At 41.4% G+C, this 21,968-nt stretch overlaps 1 protein-coding gene across 1 annotated transcript in view; it reads right to left on the reverse strand.

Annotated features, from left to right (window-relative positions):
* Nucleotides 1–1,183: 1,183 nt before the first annotated feature.
* DRAM1 (DNA damage regulated autophagy modulator 1) overlaps nt 1,184–21,968 on the reverse strand; it is a 38,770-nt gene continuing 17,985 nt past the window's right edge. Inside the window, exons 3-7 of the mRNA XM_037160401.2 lie at nt 21,377–21,519; nt 13,213–13,390; nt 8,096–8,154; nt 4,350–4,442; nt 1,184–3,349 (exon numbers count right to left, since the gene is read on the reverse strand). Of these exons, the coding sequence (XP_037016296.1) occupies nt 3,305–3,349; nt 4,350–4,442; nt 8,096–8,154; nt 13,213–13,390; nt 21,377–21,519 (518 nt within the window). The 3' untranslated portion in view covers nt 1,184–3,304. The remainder of the gene's footprint in view (nt 3,350–4,349; nt 4,443–8,095; nt 8,155–13,212; nt 13,391–21,376; nt 21,520–21,968) is intronic.

A 21,968-nucleotide genomic window follows, 5' to 3' on the forward strand; every position in this document is an offset into this window, starting at 1 on the left:
AATCAGGAAAACGATTCCCCAACTGGAATCTGTTGCCATCTGGCAGTAGACTCTCTTGCAGGTCATTGAACTTCTCTTTGCCTTCCTCATCTGAAACATGTGATCATTAAGAGCCTGACCAACCCTACAGAGGTTAAATAAGAACACAAGAGGTTTGAAAAAGTATAAACATAACTTTTGAAGTTAACTGAAGGCATGCTTATTACCTACATGGCTGACATTTTCTGTTAAACTAAAAAGGTTGTCAGCAAGTACAATGTGGTTCACACTGAAAGAAATTAGGTGGGCTCTTTGGACGTGTGGGGGTGGGGCAGGGAGGCTTTAATTCCACAGCTGAGTCTTGCTTTGTGTTTTTCAAGATCCATTTCCCAAACTTCTCTTCTGAGAAACAACTTTCATCTACCATCAGCCTAGTAGTTTGGACGGCGTTGACCCCTCCTGCTCCAGAAGTGGACATGTGGCCAAGGTCTGACTACTCAGAGCATCCTAGCCTCTGGGGCTACAGGAAGCGCACGTGATTCAAGCCAGCCAATCACAGACACTGAGTTTCAACTCACTGGCTGTTGTTGGAACTATTGAGAAGATCTCCCTTCCACTAGACAGGCTGTGGGCCTAGGATCTCACTCTGACTGGGGGAAAGCGGGCCTGAGAACAATGCCCACAGAGTGAAAAGCAGAGGTGACTCGAGAGAATAAATGGAGTCCTGGTGGCACTTGTGAATCCAACCATCCCTAGAGCCAGCTCCATCCTTGGACCTCTGTTACTTGGGTGCATAGATGCCCCCCCCTTTCCTTTAACTAATTTGAGTTGTATCTCAACCATGAGAGTCTTGACTGATGCATACTGATGTTCAAGAATCTCTACAAAGGTGCCAGGTGGGTACTAGAACGATAGGTGAGGATTGCTTCATAAATTATATAATTGTCTAACCACTGTGGTGTGCACCTGAAGCTAACATAAAATAATATGGAATATGAAATGCAATTAAAAAATAAAAAAAATAATATAATAAATCTCTACAAAGATGAACTACTGTGCCACATGCAAAGCTACATGAATTAAGAAAATGTAAGGTTTAAACCATACCTTTACAAAATCTAATAAAGCCTAGAACCGTTTCCCTGGTAAATACACATCATTGTACCCAGGTGACATATTATAATTTAACAAAGACACAAATTACTAAAATAAAGAAATACTTCATTTTATTTTACTCTTTCAGCCATGAGGTCCAAAGAAATGCAAGTTCTTGGACATTGTAAATGACCCAAATGCAGATCAGACCAGCTTTCGAGGTTGTATGAGATCAGCAGAATGTGACTGTCTGAAGGGAATTCTGGCCTTCTCAGTTTGCCAAGCCAGGTGTACCATGTTGTCTAGCCTATGTACCAATTTCTGCGGTGACTGTCCAGCTTGAAGAGAGTTGTCAGAGAATGGTGAAGCTCAGACAACTGAAACACTTACAGTGACCAAAGCAAAACAGTCAAGAACTACTGGTGCACCACTTAACTAGTAAATCAGAGTAAAGCTCACTAGTCAGTACTACAAGTGTCCTGAGTCATTCCTTGATTTGTTCACTCATTCATTCCTGCATTCAATGAGTATTTATTAAGCACCTTCTGTGTACCAGGCAATGCCCGGTTAAATGCTGGAGTTATAAAGATAAAGATGAAGGCACACACTCTGTCATCGAAGAGCTCCTAATCTTATAGCTCTCAGAGAGATGAGGAAGTGAGAACAACAGTGCATTATGGGAAGTGCAGTTGATAAGTCTGTTCGAAGTGAGGCCAACCAGGAATGCATTCTACTACAGTACAGTCTCCTCAGTAAACGTGTGGCATTCTCCTCCTCTTCAGAATAACACCTGCTTGACATGGCTTTGATCAGTGTTGCAGTTCCAGTGTGACTATGGGGATCCACAGCATTATGACAAGTTACAACAGACCCAGAGATGGTTATCAGGTTCCCTCTGCTGAGCACTTGGGGGACACACAGTTTGTCACTGCAGAGGTGGCTAAACGCTGCTGAGTCTCACCCTTCACTCACTCAACAAGTAGTTACTGGGGAGCCATCGCGGGCTCACCACTCCCAGGTCCCCTCCAAGGCTGTCCAGGTGGGCTGCTCTGCTCTTGGCATGAGCCCTCAAGGGTGGGACACAGGTTTGTGTCTGGAGGGTCCAGGAAGGAGAGTTCTTTGTCTAATTTTTCAATGCAAGCATTAAAAATTGCAAGGCATACATTTTCTGCTGGAAGGACTTGCTTTTCATTCGTCATCTGTGATTTGGGCAAAAAAGGCAGAGTGTGTAGGTCTTGCTTAACAAAGGGCCTGATTCGCCTTCCCTATGGTGGGCAAACATCCAACCACAGGCACTAAAGGAGCAGCAAACAAACTGCCCTCGGTGGCCTCTCCTTTCTCCTCTCTGGGACCTATGTTCTCTTCAACATGTTTACCAGCATAACATGAATTCAGGATGAGAGTATCAACTTCTGAGCCTTAACTGTATTATCAAGTTATGCCAGTGACGATACAGGGTGGTTTTATAAATGGTATTTTTAATGATTTTTCACAGGTTGGCTTTGCAGTTTAGTATTAAGTGAAGTCTCCTTCCCGGAATCTCTTTTCCATGAATGCCCACTTACAAACTGCTAATCGGCAGCAAAGGAAAAGCCTCCAGCTCTGTGAGCAGAACAGAAATTCAAAACTGACATCTGCCACGTTCACTTTAGAGTTAATGTGTACAGTGATATTAAGGCTTTTCAATAGAAGCATTTTGCCTAGTTCATCTAGAAATCAGACTGTCATAGTTAGTGTTAATTTATTAACTAAGTCTTGATGATCACTATAAATTGAATTGTACAAATGCCCTCATGATATAAAATTATACAGCTCATTCTCTAAAAATGCACTTTAAAAATATCCTGATTTTACCTGTTAATAAATTTCTCATTTAGTGTATTTCCAGAAACGACTCACACACAAAGAAATAACAGAACAGAATCTGTAGAAAAATAAGAGCTCTCCTTTTTTCCTTAACATCTTTTTGTGTAATGAATGTGTGAATATGAAAAAGTGTCAGTTTAGAAAATTGTAAAAACATTGCTACAATGCCATAGTGCTCTACATTCTCTAGGAAAACATACCTTTGGAACTAGTACAACTATTGGGAATTCTTAATGAAACGCAAGTCCCGGAGGAGCCACAGAGGCCGGCCACAGGGCAGCTGCATTCAAGCCCTGCATGTCCCCTGCGCCGCTTCTCAAAATCGTCTGCACCTTCCAATGACTAAAATATAATTCTTCTCTCTTCAAATGTCATCGTTGATTTCTGTGGAAATCCTTAGAGTGACACTCTGTTAAAAAATTAAGGTTTAACATAAGGTAAACAATTCCAGTACTGGCTATGAAACTCCCAAAAGTTTTGCTGCACCTAAGACAGGACCTCACTATGGTCTGTGCTGAGTTCGAGTTGGGGCCTCAAGAACTGTCTTGCCTTTCTATACCCTTTTAGCTAATCCCAATTACTTATTTCAAAATGTAGGCTTTTACCTGTGGCCAAATCCGATAGGGTCCCACCTTCTCTTGGCTTTGGGGACATTTTTTTTCAACAACACACTTTTATTTTTTATTATTTTTTAAATTATTTTATTGTTGTTCAATTACGGTTGTCTGCATTTTTTCCCCACCACTCTTCCACACCCCAGACAAACCCACCTCCCTCCCTTGCTTCCACCCTCCCCCTTGATTTTGTCCATGTGTCCTTTACAGTTGTTCCTGAAAACCCTTCTCCCCACTGTCCCTTCCCCCTGCTCTGGTTATTGTTAGATTGTTCTTAATTTCAATGTCTCTGGTTATATTTTGCTTGCTTTTTTCTTTTGTTGATTATGTTCCAGTTAAAGGTGAGATCATATGGTATATTTGTCTTTTACCACCTGGCTTATTTCACTTAGCATAATGCTCTCCAGTTTCATCCATGCTGGTGCAAAGGACAGGAGCTCCTTCTTTCTCTCTGCTGCATAGTATTCCATTGTGTAAATGTTTATTATTTAAAAGATATATTTCCTATTATTTGAAACTAGTAAGTGAGACCTCAAAAAGAAAATAACTAGGATGTATAACTCTAAGCATCAAATGGCAGAGGACATAAGAACATGTCACTGGCTGAAGAGTTGTTTAAGCTGTTTGCCTTTGGGAATGAACTAAGTTGCACAATACACATTTTTTTTTTCAAGCACATAATGGTAAAAAGAAAGAAAAATTGTGCTCTTGTATTTTTATGCAAGAAATTTGCCATGGATTTTTCAAATTCTAATTTGTCAGCAACTTATAGCATTTAAACTGATAAATACCTACCTGGAAATCATGGATGAATGTTAGGAAGTAGAAAATAAAACCGAAGGCCACTGTCCACTCACAGATCGCACTCACCACATGATACGCATAATCCTATTGGCAACCAGAAAGAATAAGAATTTAGCCTCAACTGATTCACTTTAGTGGCTGCACTGAAATAACGATGAGAAGGTCAGACCAGAGGAAAAAGCTGTCTGGTGAGCATCAGTCAACCCCTTGAGGAAATACAGCAAGAAGCAAGGCACCTGCCCAATGAGAATGTGGATGCCATTATTCCAAAAGCACTGTCTAGTTTTCACTGCTCTGGCTTTAAGACTTGTCTATAGCCCTGACCATTTGGGTGCAGTTGGTTGGACATCACCCTGCAAAGTGAAAAGTTACCCATCTGATTATTGGTCAGGGAGTGTTGGAGAGGCAACTGATGGATGTCTTCTTTCTCACATTGATGTTTCTCTCCTCTTTCTCCCTCCCTACCCTTCTCTCTAAAAATAAATAAATGAAATCTTAGAAAAGAGACTTGTCTATATAATTTCAAAAAGCAGAATAAGGACCACAAAACCGGTAGGACTACGAAGCAAATATGGACCCAACACAAGACAGAACTTTCAAACAAACCAGGACTGGCTCTCCAGAGACTGGAAACCCCCAAGTTGAAAGGAATTCAGGGAGTGTGCAGTTTTGCCAAAGACTGAGTATATGTATCTAGAGGAAATAGGCTAATTGTCACCACCGGGTTCTGTGTTATCTGCTGCTACAGAAAATGTCAATTCAGCAAATACTTCTGCTTAACATTATATGTAAACATACCTACAAAGCAAATGTTATGAGACATCTATACATGTTCACTGACTATCTTCTTGGAGGTAGGAAGAAGCAAATGGATGTCAAGAATGAGAATGGCTTTAATCAGAGTTCCAAGGCCAGCTGTTATGGAGGCCAGGAGATTAATAAAAATAAATGAAACTGGTCATTGCAAAAAGAGAGGGAAATGGGGAGCCCACACTTATAGCTCAATTCCACTTTTACCAAGTGGGGAAATATACCACTGTTGTTTTTTTAAAAAGTAAAACCAAAATGTGTGTGTGTGTGTGTGTGTGTGTGTGTGCGCGCGCACATCAGGAGATTTTTAAACACTGGAAACAACTTTTAAACACCATGTAAGTAAAAACTAATGCCTGCATTTCAACATTACACACTGGCCAAATTAGGCCTGTGGACTGCCAGGTCTGATTTCAAATGATGACCTGTTTGGGGTTTTTTCCCCTGCTTTGCTTTCTGCTTTGCTAAAGATCACAAGAGTGAATACACAAATGTGCTGGATTGCACGTCAGTTCTATGGGGACAGTTGTCCTCTTCGATCCAAATTTCATCTGCAAAGATTAACTGAAGCACATCAAACTCCGAGACACCTCTCGCCACTCCCACCATGGACATCACCACCCACCCGCTCTTCTCATTGAGGTCCCGCTAGGGAGAACCTGACCTACTTAGATTAGGGGTTAGAGAACAGAAGTTGCCTCCTTCCTTTGACAACACCAGGGGATCCGCCCCATCCCCTTATCATCCTGGGGACAATGAAGGTGGCTTATAAAATTTCGGCAGAAATTTCTTTAGCATGGTATTAATGAAAGTGCACTGAACCAGAAGCCCAGAGTCCTCCACTGCCCATGCGTGAACGCAGGCATAGCTCTAATCTCCTTGCTACATAAATTGAGACAATGACCTTGTAATTCTTGCCCTCCCTACCAAGTAAATCAATGCACAGGATGGCGTCTCGAGAGCTCTAAAGCAGCACTCAGTAGTTTGAGGCAGTACCCAAATGCTTATTCCATCCAGTGAACTAATGCAAAGGATTATCTTTGCATTTATTGATACTGCAAACAGAGGGTAATCCAAGAATGGCATAGTAATTTAGGAAGTAATAGAAAACCAGGTACTTTTCAGATTTTTAAGATTAAAAGTGAAATGGAAAATAAAAAAGATTTTCATTGCCTAGGGATACGCTTTGATGAATCCTTCCCAGCAGCTGATTTTTGTTTGATTTGTGGGGAAAGGTCTCCCCTCAGTGGTTGAAAAGCAAAGTACACCCGAGGCGGCTCTGCTGCGCGGTCTCACTTCCAGGAAGCACTTTCTTTGAACTTCTGCCTGAATCATTCTCTTCCTCAACATCTTCAGTCTCTCCCTTGTCTGCTGTAGGCTCACATGTCAGAATCCTTCTCTGACCACGCTGTCTCCTGTAGCCTTCATCTTATGTCTCCTCTTCCTCTCACCTCCAAACCTTCATTGACAGCTGAGTGAGTGAACCACTCCTCTTACCATTTCATTAACCCCCAGCAACTGGCTTTTAACTCCAACATTTCTTACTGAAACGGCTTTATAAATACCATCATTAAGTCCACCTGCCCCTTGAAAAAACAGTCCTTTAAAAAAAGAAAAAAAAAACACTCCTTTTTGTTCTCTCCCTAACTCTTCTCTCTGGAGGAATCACCCATTCTCACATGGCATCTAGAGGATCCGCTGTAATTATCTCACGGCAGGAGTCCACTCAAACCCAGGCAGTCAGTCCCAGATGTGGTGGTGCGTGGCCTGGAAATGACCACGCACTCTACGCTCTGGTCACTCTCACTCCAAGAGATGTCTAACCCCATGCGTCTAACTGGACATTATTCCTTGATGTTTTACTACAGCCCCAGATTCAGCAATTCTAAAATCAAATCCATCCACACCTCTTCTTCCATGAAATAATTTATCCCTGTTAGGGAACTGATTTCTCCCTGTTCATGGGAACAAATTCTTTGGTTCACCTAAAATGTCATCTTTTGTTTATCACTCACCAGTGCTCAGCAAATATTTTCTCCCTATTACTTCCAATCAGTCAAGGCTGATCTTGAGTTGAAACCTGAACTGCTTTCTCTGCCATCCTAACTCTGGGCTCTCTCCTCTTCAATCCATCCCAGCCATTGCTTCTTCTTCTCTACTTATTTATTTTTAGAGAGAGGGGAAAGCAGGGAGAAGGAGAGGGAGAGAAACATCTACATGTGATTGCCTCTCTCATGCTCCCAGCTGGGGAATCTGGCCTGCAACCCAGGCATGTGCCCTGACTGGGAATCAAACCAGGGACCTTTCGGTTCACAGGCCTGCCCTCGATCCACGGAGCCACACCAGCCAGAGCAATCCCAGGTGTTGCTTCTAACAAATATTCATCCGCTAATACTCTTTCAATTTACTTCCCTGTTCAAAAGCCCTCAGAGGCTTACTCTGGTCACCAAACTCAAGCATGAGCCTCTCTGTCAACCTCTTAAAGCCTGGAGCAAACTACTCCCCGAAATTGTACCCCTGACTCTATTTATGTCTCAGTCCACCCTGAAGCGAGCTATCCACTTACACGGAAGCTGGTCTTCTCTGGTTCGCACGCAGTCCACGCTGCCCGTGGCGCCCATACCTCTTCACCCACATCGCTCCCCTACCCTTCTCTTTTACTAATCAGAAAGGAAGTGTTTAAGAGAGAACGGGAATTCAAAATTTTGAAACTAATCCCAGGATGCATTTGAGATAACCCAATAGCTAATTATGACACATGAATTGGCAAATAATTAGACAGTGAGTTAATTACATGCCACATTTTACTTCATATTTTGCAACTTGTTCAAAGAAATGACAGTAATTGTTTCTAAGAAGTTCACCCAGCCACAACCTCACGTAGCCAGGTTTTTTGACAAGCATATGGAAAATGACTTAACTCTTACCTTTTCTTTCGGATTCCACTCCAGCTTGGTTATGGAAATTAGGGAAGCACAGACAATCACTAAAAAAGGGAAATTTGTCAAGGAAAATAAGTCCTTCAATGTTAAGACTACATTATTCATCCAATAATATGGTAAGCACAGTGTTAAAATGTTTCACCTCACACCCATTAGGATGGCTACTATTGAGAAAACAGAAAAAAAATGTTGGTGAGGATGTGAAGATATTGGACTCCTTGTGCCCTGCGGGTGGGAATGTAAAATGGGCAGCCACCGTGGAAAACGGTACAGAGGTTCCTCAAAAAATTAAAAATAGAACCACCAGGTGACCCAGCAATTCCACTTTGGGGTATATTCCCAAAAGAATTGAAAGCAGAGCTTCAACATATATTTGTATATCCATGTTCACAGCAGCATTATTCGCAATAGCTAAAACTTGGAAGCAACCCAAGTGTCCGTTGACAGATGAATGGATAAGCAAAATGTGGTCTATACACACACACAGTGGACTATTATTCAGCCTTAAAAAGGACAGAAATTCTGCAATATGCTACAACATAGATGGATCTTGAGCACATTATGCTAAGTGTAATAAGCCAGTTACGAAAACATGAGAACTATGTGATTCTATTTATAGGAGGTACCGAGAGGAGTGAGAACCATAAAGACAGTAGAACAGTGGTTCCAGACAACAGGGGGAGGGGACAATCAGGAGTTGCTGTCTAGCAAGCACAGATTTTGTTTTATAAGATGAATAAATTACGAGTGGAATGATCGTGGCTGTACAACCACTGAACTACACACTAAAGAAGGATTAAGGTGGTAAGTTTTGTTTTGTGTACTTAAACATAATAAAATGTTAATACCAACATTAAAACCTGCAATTAAAACAGGCTATATCAACTTCTTATAACCTCAAACCTTAAATTCAATGATCACAGCAGTTAAATACAATGTGGAAATACAATTATTTCTTAGCAAATGCTTTTTCGGTTATGTACAGCAAAACTTTAATCTGTGGCCACATTTTGCTCAACCCTGCACATCTCCTGATGTACTGTTCCCTGTTATACTCCTTGTCCAAATTTGGTCAAAATGATGGACACAGCAGTCCAAGATGCGTACTTTTTGAGCACCTTTCTCCCAAAATAATGCTTTTCCTGAATAAAAATATAGAATAAAAATACTTGTTTTCCTAAAATACTATCTTTAAGGCAATAGCTCTAAGGAAAAATGAACGTTTCAAAGTATCAAAATAGTATAAAGTACTGTGGCTCATATACAAAAAACAAGCTACAGAAGTCAAAAGACAGATGTCTGTCAAGTAACTCAGTATAAGTTGAGCCCTTCCTCTCAAGCCCCAAGGGTTTTACGAATCGGAGAGATATGCCCTACATCTGACCTTGGAGCCAGCCGAGCAATGCCAGGGCCTTGAGTCTGTGGCCACCGTGGACAGGACTGTCTGCACAGAGGCAATGGCATCTACTTTGATTGAAGGCAAAAGAGAAAGTTAGGAAGAAATGAGATGCTCTAAAAAAGGTTTTGCAAAAATTTAGAAATTCAAGTGTGACATCAATGCCAAGTTTACAGCTTCCTGTGAACTTGGAGTCAGCACCTCCTCTCCCTGCCCCACAACCCCGTATTTTTCAGCACTTAACACTTCTCAGTTTTTCAGAATAAAGGAAGTAGAACATGTAGCAGATTCTCTGGTCTTTCTATGATCATGCTTCTGTTTCTAACAGTTTTAAAGCCTCTTAATTCTTTCATTAATTTGTTTTTTAGTTCCATGTCTGGGGACCAGGGACCATGTTACAAGGGGAGAAGGTAGAGGCAGGGAAAACTCTGGCCAAACGGACTTGGTTTCAGCTCACAGAAACGTCACAATCTTGCTGAAGGAAGCCCAGGGCTGTCCACACCAGAGGGAAGACTAGGGCACAGTGATGTGGCAGAGGAAAAAGAAGCCATTCAGAGTGGAATGGGGTTTGGGGTGTCAGGGGGGCCTTCACGGCATTGAACTTAAACTGATTTATGAAGTTGGAGGAGTCCTCTAGAGCAAAGCTGTCAGAAATACAATGCAGCCCCATGTGTAAAGTTTCCTACCATAGTAGCTGTGTACTAGGCAGTTAGTCACGAGCAGAGTAGGAACAATAGGCCAGGCACGGATGTCACCAGGGCAGAAAGCACCAGGCACCTGGCAACAGAAAAAACTGGGAAAACAAGGACCTTGCCCTCAGGGTGACCCTTCCTCTGGTCTTGTGGTTTAGACCCTCTGACCTTTCATATCGCTGGTCATGCAGTTCAGACCTCCCTCTGACCTTGCCTCCCCTAACATGTCACTCAGCATTCGGGGTAGGATCCCCTCAGAGGAGAAACAAGGGGGCCAGCGAATAGCCTTATGTGACTACCTTGCAGGCCACTCCCTTAAGCATTAAGTCCTTAGGACAATGAGATGCTGACCCACATCAAATGATCTCAGAAGCAGAGCCTCGGATGTGTTGACCGCAGAGAGAGTTTGGTCAAACTAGAGATAACACCTAGGTCTCAGCTGTGTTTCGGCTCCAGGCCCAGAGAAGCAGCAAGGCCAAGAGGGACATCAAGGACGAGCTGTGGTGACTGACGATCCCCTACCCAAGCACTGACCAATCAGTAAAAACCACAACCCTGAAAGGACATACCTAGAAAAGCTGAGGAGTGTTCTGTTGAAATCCTGCCCTGGGGCCATCCCTAAGATCTTTGCCTTTAGAGAGAGGATAAAACCCCTTAGAACAGAGGATCCGGCTCTCTCTCTCTCTCCCTCCCCTCCAGCCTTCCTCCTTCCATCCTTTCCTCTCTCCTTCCAGAGCACCTTGCCTTTCCACCTCTCCTTTCTCCAGTGAGTTCTCTCTGTCTTTTTCCTAAGCTCCAAGGGACCCTTCTTTTGCCTCCGTAACTTGTTTCCTGAGCCCACTCAGCCCAGCTGGCTCCCTTCTTCTGACTCACTTCTTCTACAACCCACTTCTACCCCTATCACCTTCTAAACAAACTTTTGCTTGTATCTGAGGCTTGGCTCTGAATTCTCACTGAGCCAGAACTCAAGTACTGAAGTTGCTGAACTGAGATCCAATTGCTGGTCACATTCCGGTGCCATTTTACCACTAACAGCCACATTTTAAGAAAAGTAAAAAATTTTTTTAAATCATTTAAATAATATAGTTCCTTTAATACAAAAGACCAACATGGTATCATTTCAACATGTAATAATATAAAGAATTATTAATGAGATATTCTACACCACAGCACGTCTCTATGCAGACCAGCCATGTTTCAAGTGCACAATAGCCACGTGTGGCCTGTGGCTACCATAGTGGCTGGAAAGAAAGGGTGGAAGGTAGTACTCAGCCAGGAGAAGGGCAGAGGGTAAAAGCAGAGAACAGGAAACAGCCAAGTCTCGGGGGGCTCAGAGAACGTGTCTCAAGCCAAAGAACCTGGACTTTGTGCTGTTAGTTATTTTGTGAAGGTAATGCTGTCGGAAGTGGTGCAAGACAGTTTACCAGGAAGGGCTTAGAAGCCTAATTCTAAGGTGCCTCGGTTTCCTCAGCCATTCAATGAGGCATGACACAGAAATATTACAGTAAGTGAAGCACAAGTGTTTTAAAGATGTTTTGAAATATTTGTAAGTATAAATCCTATGCTAATGTTTAAGGAAAAAGATGTCTTCATATGAATGAATTAATGTGATACAGGGACATACCCTGTTTCTGTGTAAGACTGCGACCCCTTGGCAAGGCTCATAAGAACCCTCTAGAAATGGGAACTCATAGTATGTGAAACTCTGAGGCCGGAAATGCTTGCTGTACTAACACTCCCTCTGATTTTAATATTTAAAGACCTGTCTCCAGAGTTGGAAGCAAGAAAAAGTTTCCTACATCAAGAAACTTTGCCTTTAACACTACAAACACCTCTGCTCTGAATTTTACAACTAAAACAAGCTAAAGGTCTGAAGGAAATATATTCGAAGAGAAAGCATGAATGTCTCCAACCCACAAATAGAACAAGAAAACTCAGAAAGAACCATATAAAGAACCAGGGTAGATATTTTGTAGTTAAACTTCTCAACACTAGGATTTATTTCCTCTGTGCTTAGAAAGTTTGTAATGAAAAACTTCCTTCCCTAAGATGAAAACCAAACCAAGCCCCAAACCATACACAGACTTCACATTTTGTTTCGCTTCTATTTGAAAAGTGCAATGCAAAGCTCAACATCGGAAGCACATGGGATGCTACCACATGAGCTTGCCCACTTCATACCATCATCCAACGCACACTGACAAAATGGCCACTAGAACAGTTCCCATTTGCCTGTTACATGAGAGGAATTACCATTTTAATGACCCTGCATTTTTCTCTGATATGAGTGCAGATGGTATTTCGAAAGATGGGGAATTTTCCACCCCTTGAAGACCAGAACTTTTTTATATTATGTGTTAAATCCCAAGAGAGAGGATGAAAGCAAGAGGGCTTTCATTTCCTCTAAATCAGAGCATACAAGTCTGATAAACTTATATTTCTTTCTCACACTGCTGAGTTAGAAAACGAAATTTTGAAAATGAAATCAGTAATAAAAAGGAAAGGCTACATGTGTTTTAATTGACTTAAAAGTCAATATAGAGCTTTTAGAAACCTCTTAATGTGGACAAGGAAGTCAACTCATCTAGTCACCTTCGTGCAGGGAGAGGGGAGAGTCTGGCCCTCTTGGGACTTCACAGGGCTATTACTTTAAGTACAATGCCAATATTTGGTGTCTCTAACCAAGCACTCCAAAGAAAGATAAATATTTTCCCATAGCTGGTGAAGCCGACCCTGTTGGAAGGAAAGTAAATAAAGACTGAAGTTTTCCGAGATTTTTTCCATCCTCCTTTCATAACATTCTTTTCCCTGGAGATTCTTTTGATCTAACCTGACCCTGTTGAGACATTTTTCTTAATGATTTACACTTTTCTCCCCGTGGTTCTTCTTCTGAAGCACATGGAAACTTGGCTGTTAACCTTTGCTTTTTTTTCATGCTTTTTTTCCTTTTGCTGGGGGCAAGGTACGGGAAGGCGTCAAGCTTGTGAGGACACTGACAAGTGTGGAAAGGATACTGGGGATGACCGCCGCACAGGAAATGGCAGAGATGGCCATCCGTACGTGGCACGTGGACAGGCTGTTCCACTGAGGACACGACTTGTAGGAGATGATGGACTGCAGGAGCGTGTACATCACACCGCAGACAAAAGCCAGCAGGGCGCCGCCATCATGGACCACCGGGACAGCTAACTCCTAGAGAGAAAGTCACACGTGTGCGTTACTCCACATGAGCCTGTCCACACCGTGATCCAAGCGCTCACGCGCTCCAGGCTATTCTAAGCCATCTGTTGTCACAGATGTATCCACCTGTGACAGCTTTTACACAATTACCAAGAGAAAAGCCTTCCCCCATGATGATGTAAATGTCCCACAGTAAATTTGGGCATGTGGGACAAGGACAGAGTAACATCAACCTTAAAGGTGGCAGCGTGGTGTTGAGTGGGCTTTGGAGCCTGGCTGACCTGGATAAAAAAAAAAAATTATCTTGACTCCACCACTGGGGTCTGTGACCTGGGTTTAAAACCTCAATTTCTGACCTGTACAATGAGCATAACAATGTCTGCAGTGCAGGTTTGCAGTGCAGGTTATCTGACCAAGTGCATACAAAAGTACATAAAGGTGCCAAGGGGGACTCGGTGTTTTTAGGCTCCCTGCTCCTCAATAACGTCTTTGTCCCTCCCAAGCCACCCCAATGAACACACAGTTCTAAGTAAAATCACTGCTCTTGCAATGCACTGACAACTTCAAATCAAGTCCTGGCCCGGGCACCCCAGCCATTTCAACAGGGAAGCAGCCCTACACCCGGTCTAGGCAGAAAGTTGGCTGTTGCCCCCAAGTGTGGTCATAACTGACCCACTAATGAGCTCACATTAGGCCCTTCTCAAGTGTTCAATGGGCACTCACCTTCCAGAACAACAATGATGTTTAGCCTGAATGACTGAGTCTCTACTTGAACTTAAAAATTTGAATTTTTCAAAAGGGGAAGTTAAAGTATTGTCCAAGAAAGCCTCTTTTGGGCCCCAGTTCCCTGTCCACCAACTTCTCTTTGACCACCCAAGTTTCCACAGACCTACCATGTTCTCTGTTCAGACTGTTCAGAAAAAAAGTATTAAGTATTGGCTCCCTATTTTGATACAGCCTAATCTGAATTTCTTTTGGCTCAAATGGGCTCTTTTTAAAAAATCTTTATTCTTCAAATGGGAAAGGGAGATTTTTGAAAAAATATTATTTTTCAGGTATCAAAGCTAGAAATATAGGAACTTGAAGCTAGAAACTTGATTTGTGTTATAGTTAAATAAAAGTGCATGAACATTTTACAACAGAACATAAATTGTTCCCTTGTTAGGTATATTCTGTATAGGTAGGGTATGTATAGATTTAGGAAAGTTATACATGAAAAATAAAATATATTCTATGCCTTCTAAAATGTAGATATACCTTTAAGTACTTGAAGAATTAAGAAATATTTTGAACTGTATTGAACTTTACACTTAAAAATGATTAAGATGGTAAATTTGATATTATAGGTATTTTATCACAATTAAAAAATAATAATAATTGAAAGGAAATGAAATCACTACCTCAAAAAAATATCTGTACCCCATGATCATTACAGCATTATTTATAATAGTCAAGACATGGAGACAACCTAAGTGTCCATTATATAGACACACACACATAGTCTACCATGGAATATTATTCAGCCATAAGAAAAAAGAAAAATCTTGCCATTTATTAACAACATGGATAGATCTGAGGGCATTATACTACTAAGTGAAATAAGGCAGAGAGAGAAAGACAAATGCTGTATGATCTCACTTATAAGTAAAATCTTTAAAAGAAAACTGAACTCATAGATACAGAAAACAGATGGGTGGCTACCAGAGGTGTGGAGTGGAAGGGTGGGGAAATGGGTAAAGGTGGCCAAAAAGCGAAAACTTCCTGTTAAAGGGCAAAACTTTTCATTTATATCATGTATAGCATACTGACTATATTGAATAAAAGTATATTTTTGAAAGTTGCTAAGAAAGTAAATCTTTTTTCTTTTATTTTAAGAGAACAAATCTTAAAAGTGCTCATCATAAGAAAAAAAATTGTAACTATGGGAGATGGTGCATGTTAACTAAACTTACCGTGTTGATCATTTCACAATCCATGCATATATGAAACCACTGCTACACACCTGGGACTAATATAATGTTATTTTTTTAAAAAACAGTAAAAAACCCAATCAAGGAGAGAAAAGACCTGTACTCAGAAACCTACAGAACATGGAAGAAAGAAATTAAGGAAGACGCAAATAAGTGGAAGCATGTAACATGTTCATGGATTGGAAGAATTAACATCATTAAAATATCCTCACTACCCAAAGCTATTTAAAGATTCAGTGACATATTTCACAGATATAGAACAAACATTTCAAAAATGTATATGGAACCATAAGTGATCTGGAATAGCTTCAGCAATTTTGAGAAAGAAGAACAAAGTAGGAGGGATTACAATACCTGATATTGAACTATATTACAAGGCTACTGTAATCAAAACATTCTTGTACTGGCATAAGAACAGATACATAGATCAATGGAACAGAATAGAAAGCCCAGAAATAAACCTATGTCTCTATGGTCAATTAATATTTAACAATGAGGACAGAAGCATAAAATAGAGTAAAAATAGCCTCTTCAATAAATGGTGTTGGGAGATCTGAACAAGTACATGCAAAAAAATGAAACTTGATCACCAGTTTACACCATACACAAAAATAAACTCAAGATAGATAAAAGGCTTAAATATAAGTTATGATACCATGAGAGTCCTACAGGAGAACATAGGCAGGAAAATTTCAGATGTCCCATCCAGCAATATTTTCACCCATATGTCCCCTAGAGCATAGGATATATATAAAAGAAAGAATAAACGAATGGGACTACATCAAGTTAAAAAGCTTCTACACAGCTATAGAAAACATCAGCAAAATGAAAATGGAACCAACCATATGGGAAAATATATTTGCCAATAATACCTTGGACAAGGGTTTGATCTCAAAAACATATAAAGAACTCACACAACTCCACACCGGGAAGACAAACAATCCAATTAAAAAGTGAGAAAAGGATCTGAACAGACAATTCTCCAAGGAGGAACCACAGGCATATGAAAGGATGCTCAGCATCACTAGCCATCAGAGAGATGCAAATTAAAACCACAATGAGGTACCACTTCACACCGGTCAGAATGGCCTCATAAACAAATCAACAAACAATAAGTGCTGGCAAGGATGTGGAAAAGGGAACCCTAGTGCTCTGTTGGTGGGAATGCAGACTGCTGTGGCCTCTGTGGAAAACAGTATGGGATTTCCTCAGAAAACTAAAAATGGAACTGCCTTTTGATCCAGCAGTTCCACAACTAGTATTATACCCTAAGAATCCTGAATTACCAGTACAAAAGAACCTATGCACCCCAATATTCATAGCAGCACAATTTACAACAGCCAAGTGCTGGAAACAGTCTAAATGCCCATCAATAAATGAGTGGATCAAAAAACCAGTACATTTACACAATGGAATACTAGGCAGCAGAAAGAAAGAAGGAGCTCCTACCCTTCTCAACAGCATGGATGGAAGTAGAGAATATTATGCTAAGTGAAACCAGCCAGGTGGTGAAAGACAAATACCATATGATCTCACCTATAAGTGAAACATAATCAACAAAACAAACAAGCCAGCAAAACAGAACCAGAGACATGGGAATAAAGAACAAGCTGACAGTGACCAGAGGGGAGTGGGGAGAAGGATAACAGAGGAAACAAGCGGAAGAGTCAAGTCAAGGAACATGTATATAAAGAACCCATGGACAAGGACAATGGGGGGGAAGGTAGGATTGAATGTGGGAGGGGGAGCGGGTAGGGCAGGAGCAATGAGGGGGAAGGGGACAACTGTAATTGAACAACACTAAAAAAATTACAAACATAAGAAATGTTTTAAAAAACAGTAAAAAAATTAAGAAAACAAATCCTTTCTACTCCTTGAATGTTAGGCACATTTGGTCAAGGGAAATAAACAAAAAGCAAGGCATATACTGCTGAGTCATTTTCAAGCATAATCGTCTGAGAATCCTAGTTCTTTCCACTCTCCATTTTTTTTCATGCTAAGTAAGTCAACGTTCTGAATTTACATGCTATTTTTTTCCTCCCGCCAGCACTGTCAGGGAATTGGCTTCTTCAGCCCAGCCCAAGTCAACACATCCTTTAGAAAATTAATCTGCAAACTGGCCGGCCCCCACATTAACACTGCCAGTTCAGATCAAAAGGTCCTAGAGCCCTGGCTGGTGTGCCTCAGTTGGTTGGAGTGTTGTCCCATAACTGAAAGGCTGGGATTCAACTTCCAGTTAGGGCACATACCTAAGTTTCGGGTTCAATCCCTGGTCTGGGCACAAAAATTCCCATTTCAAGCACACACGGAAGGCAACTGATGGATGCTTCTGTCTCTCTCGCTCTCTCTCTCACACACACTTTCTCTCTCTCTCTACAAGCAACAAAAAGATGTCTTGGGTGAGGAAAAAAATTCTTTTTAAGGCCTTTGATTGAATGGGAGTTGTATTTGTAATGTGCCTTTTTCACTGTGGCGTGCATGCTTTGTCATCAAAGATGCCTTTTGAAAGCGAATGATTCCGAGATCAGGCATGAATCTTAGATAGAAGATAAGATGAATACTTAGTGCCCATTTTGAATCCCTTTTTCAAAACACTTTTGTTCATTGAAAAGAGAGTAAAAATAGAGTGTTATGCTTTGAAAAACCTGACTTTTCAAAGATGGAAACTTGCCGAGGAAAATTACAGCATGGACAGAAATTGGTGAGGACGTACTGAAGAGTAGCCATCCCACCCACCAGCTCAGGAAAGGGAGCTGTCCTCGAACTCCTGATAAGTGCAATTTAGTTCCTACTCAGGAAAAACCACCAGAGTCGATGCTCTCTCTCACCCACAGATCTCTAACTCTTCTCAAGGTAACAGCTCAAGCTGGTCTGCTCACAGCATGCAGAAAATGAATTACAGGATATCAAACAAGGAAGTTGTAAAGCTATTTATGGGAACAATGACAAGGCAAACACTTTGGTCTCAGGAAAGCTACTGACTCTATTTCTGGTTTTTGTAAAAATGTAATCACGTCATGGAAGCCTTAAAGAGAACCAAGAGTTCAATCATCTAACCATCCAAGTTTTCTTCTGAAAGTCTGCCCTTTGTGGCTTCAAAATCGACAGGTGTGTCATGAAATTGAGTGATTTGGAGAAGAAAGTGATTAGGATATCAGACAGTGCATGGTACCCCCTACTGAACAATTCAGATCCACATTCTACTAGACAAATGATATCCTTCCAGGTCTCTCCACTCCTTTTTTTTTTTTTTTAATTGTGCTTTCTGATGCTAGAACTCGGGATTGTGGCACGCTTTTTCCTCCCAGAGATTTCTTCATTGTAGCATTGAGGTTAACTTTTTTCTACAGGCTCTAGACAGACTGCTTCGCTGCAAGGGCCACTTCTGCCTTTACTGCTCATATGATCTTGGGTAAGTATTAACTTCTCTGGGCTTCCACGATGCCATCGAAAATGAGAGAAAAATTACACCACTATCTTCTAAGGTCGTTATTAGAATTTTATGAGTTAAAATATATGAGTTAAATTATGTGGGTGAATGCTTTCACAAGTCTGTCACATAGAAAATTTCTAATACAGGTTATGAAAAAAATGCACACAGGCATAACGCATAAGGAAATGTCACAGAGTCTCTGCTATGTGGCCAATGTCACATGCAACCATGCATTGCAACATGATGTATCTGATGTCACCATGTAGGGACAATATGACAGGAGACTGAGCTCTCTCTCTCTACACCAGCTATTTTCAACTGGTGTGCTGCACAGGTGTGCCACAAGAATTTTTAAAGTATGCAATACCTAACTATTTACTCAGGAGCACTGACCTCTTTTCCCTTAGATTGTCCAATAAAAAAATGACAGGAGCCAACACAATGAAAGCCTTCCCATGTGAATGAATCAAAATTACATCTGTTTTTTTTGTGTGTGTGTCAGACTGGCAAAAAAATAGATTTCTGGGTGTGCTGCAGAATTTTAATAATTAGTTTCTGTGTGCCATGAGATGTAAAAGGTTGAAAATCGCTGCTCTGTACCAGAGACCTAGCCTCTCCCTGACAGTCTGCAGTGCCAGAGGCAGCAGAAGACAGTAGCTAGAGATAATATTCACACAGTACAGACCTCTGGCTGGTGAAAGATAACATCTTGACCTAAGTTATGTTTCAGTTCCTGAGCCCGAAGATGGAAAGACCCCTGGCTACTTTCCCATGCGACCGGACAGGACTCTGGAACAGACCGCAGAACTATCCTCAAGACCTGAAGAAATGATTCATGACCTTCACCTAATCTCCAACCAGCTCTTAGCACAACCCAAACCCTTAACCCATGCTGTCTTGCGGTTTTACCTTACATAATCTGTAACAGACACGCCGTCGGCGAGTTGGTTTGTTTAGAGGATGAGCCCCCTGTCTCAGTACTGGCCAATTCAACATTAAACTAGTTTTTTCTTTGTAAAAAAAAAGCACGAGAATAGGAAAGTAAAATGGAGCCAGAAGCAAATTGAATTAACAAAATACCTTCCATGAAGCCCTCTACACTTGTTTCAGGAAGGCTACAAGTTTGGTTCTTACCTTTCTAGCTCTCCATGTGAACAAGGTCACTACTAATTACAGGTTAGTAATACCCACAAGTGGACACTAATTGGCCCTGAGAACTGACAGTATATCCCAGCCCACAGGCTGTCCTGAAGACACTGTAACTTGAGGAAGGGTGCCTTCCCCTCAGCCCTCATGACACAGCACAGAGTTTCCCAGAGCGCTTGACTATAACGTCCCCTCCCCTTCCACTAACAGATGGCATCCCTGTGAGCCGTGCGGAATAGGTGGTTCTACGAGGCCCCACATGGGGCAGATGAGACAGAGGACTCTGTGACAATGGTCCACCTTCACGGAGGAATGGACATTAGCAAATGAATGGAAAACAATGGTGTGGGTGCCGGTCTGTGCTTATTTATTATCCTCACGGATCAATACTGGGGTGTAGCACCCCCGGGGCTGCTGCATCATTGTGAGGATATGTACATCAGTAGTGGACTAGCAATAAAGACTGACACCATTTTGTACAAATAAGAATCACAAAAGATTAACCCACTTCTGGTGGGAGAAAAGTTAAAGGTGTACCCCTGGGCCGAACAAGAAGTCGTCCTGAGTAACTTCCTTTCTGCTGCCGCAGGACAGAACAGTGATGGAGAGAGCAGGACCGCTCTAGTGTTAGCCTATAATGATGGACCTGGGATGACTGTGACAGCCACCAAGTGCAGACCACTGGTCACGGTACGTTATCTCAGCCAATCCTTGCAATTCCCACAACAAATGTCTTTTAAAAATATTAAACATTGTCTCCATAGATAAATAAATGCACGCTTTCTGAAAAGAGACTTTGGGATGATAGGAATCCACAAATTAGAGTAAAACGAGTGGGGGTTTTTTTCCAAACACTTGACATGGTGAGTCTCTACTGAGCAGACTCCGCAGTTGTCATCATGTAAGATAGTCGGCTCCAGTGGGGCCACATTTTGGCTCAGCAACTAATTATCTGAGGCACCCTGAGCAAATGATTTCACTTCCATGGGCCTATATCCTCATTCGAGAAAGAGAGGAGGTGCCGCTATTTGAATTGAACACCAAAAGTTAAACCACAGAATCAGTACACACACACACACACACACACTCGTACACAGACATCTCACACTCTTGATGAAATCATTACAATGGCTGAAGTAGCTCTCCCAACACATCAACCACGTCGATAAGAACACGGAGCGATGTAACGCCCATAACGTCATTCAAAGCACACTCTCTGTCACGATCATGCGTGATCACGCACACATCCACCCCATCACTCCCAAGTACCAGGCAGGACTGAATTTCAAATGGTATTTGTTTCTAAAAAGCAAATTACCCCAATTGTTATAAACCCATCAACTATCTGATAGCTACACTGGCACAGGCATGGCTGTTGTGCTGTTGCCTCTCTCTTCCAGACACACAAACTCCATCACCACCAATAGCAAAAACAATTTCAGGTCATACCTGAAAATTGGCAACAATGCCCATTCCGATACATCCCACCAATCCCAGAACTAAGGACACCAGGTTAAAAACAGGAGTGCTGAAATAGCTGGTTTGATTCTGCTTTTCCACTATTTTGTATCTTGTGTACATTGTGGCTGCACCTGAAAAAGAAAGGTACAGTAGTGAATTGTTATTATTTGACCATTTAGAGTGAAAAACATAGAAATGGCTTTGTAGTGCTATTTTTTACTGTGTGTCTTCAATCTCCTAATTGCAATAGTCTTCCCACTCACCCGCTCCTGCCCTTCCTCATCCTATCATGTTCCCTACCCAGTGTGATGGGTACACACACCATTTTAGCTGTTATCCTTTTCTCACAAATGTGAATTTACCTTATAGAGAAACTCACATATATATGCAAAGATATATTTAAAAGGATATTTGCTTTAGCATTGCAAATTCCAAAATCAGAAATAGCCTAAATGTTTAACAACAGGGTACTGATTAAATGAAATGTAATACACCCATGAAATCGATAACATGCATGTGTTAAAAGAATAAAGTAGATTTCTATGTACTGAAATAATGTGATGGCCATAATGTTTGTGCT

Source organism: Artibeus jamaicensis, unplaced genomic scaffold (assembly GCF_021234435.1).
Source record: "Artibeus jamaicensis isolate MK-2021 breed Jamaican fruit bat unplaced genomic scaffold, CSHL_Jam_final contig_233, whole genome shotgun sequence".
Taxonomy (NCBI): Eukaryota; Metazoa; Chordata; class Mammalia; order Chiroptera; family Phyllostomidae; genus Artibeus; species Artibeus jamaicensis.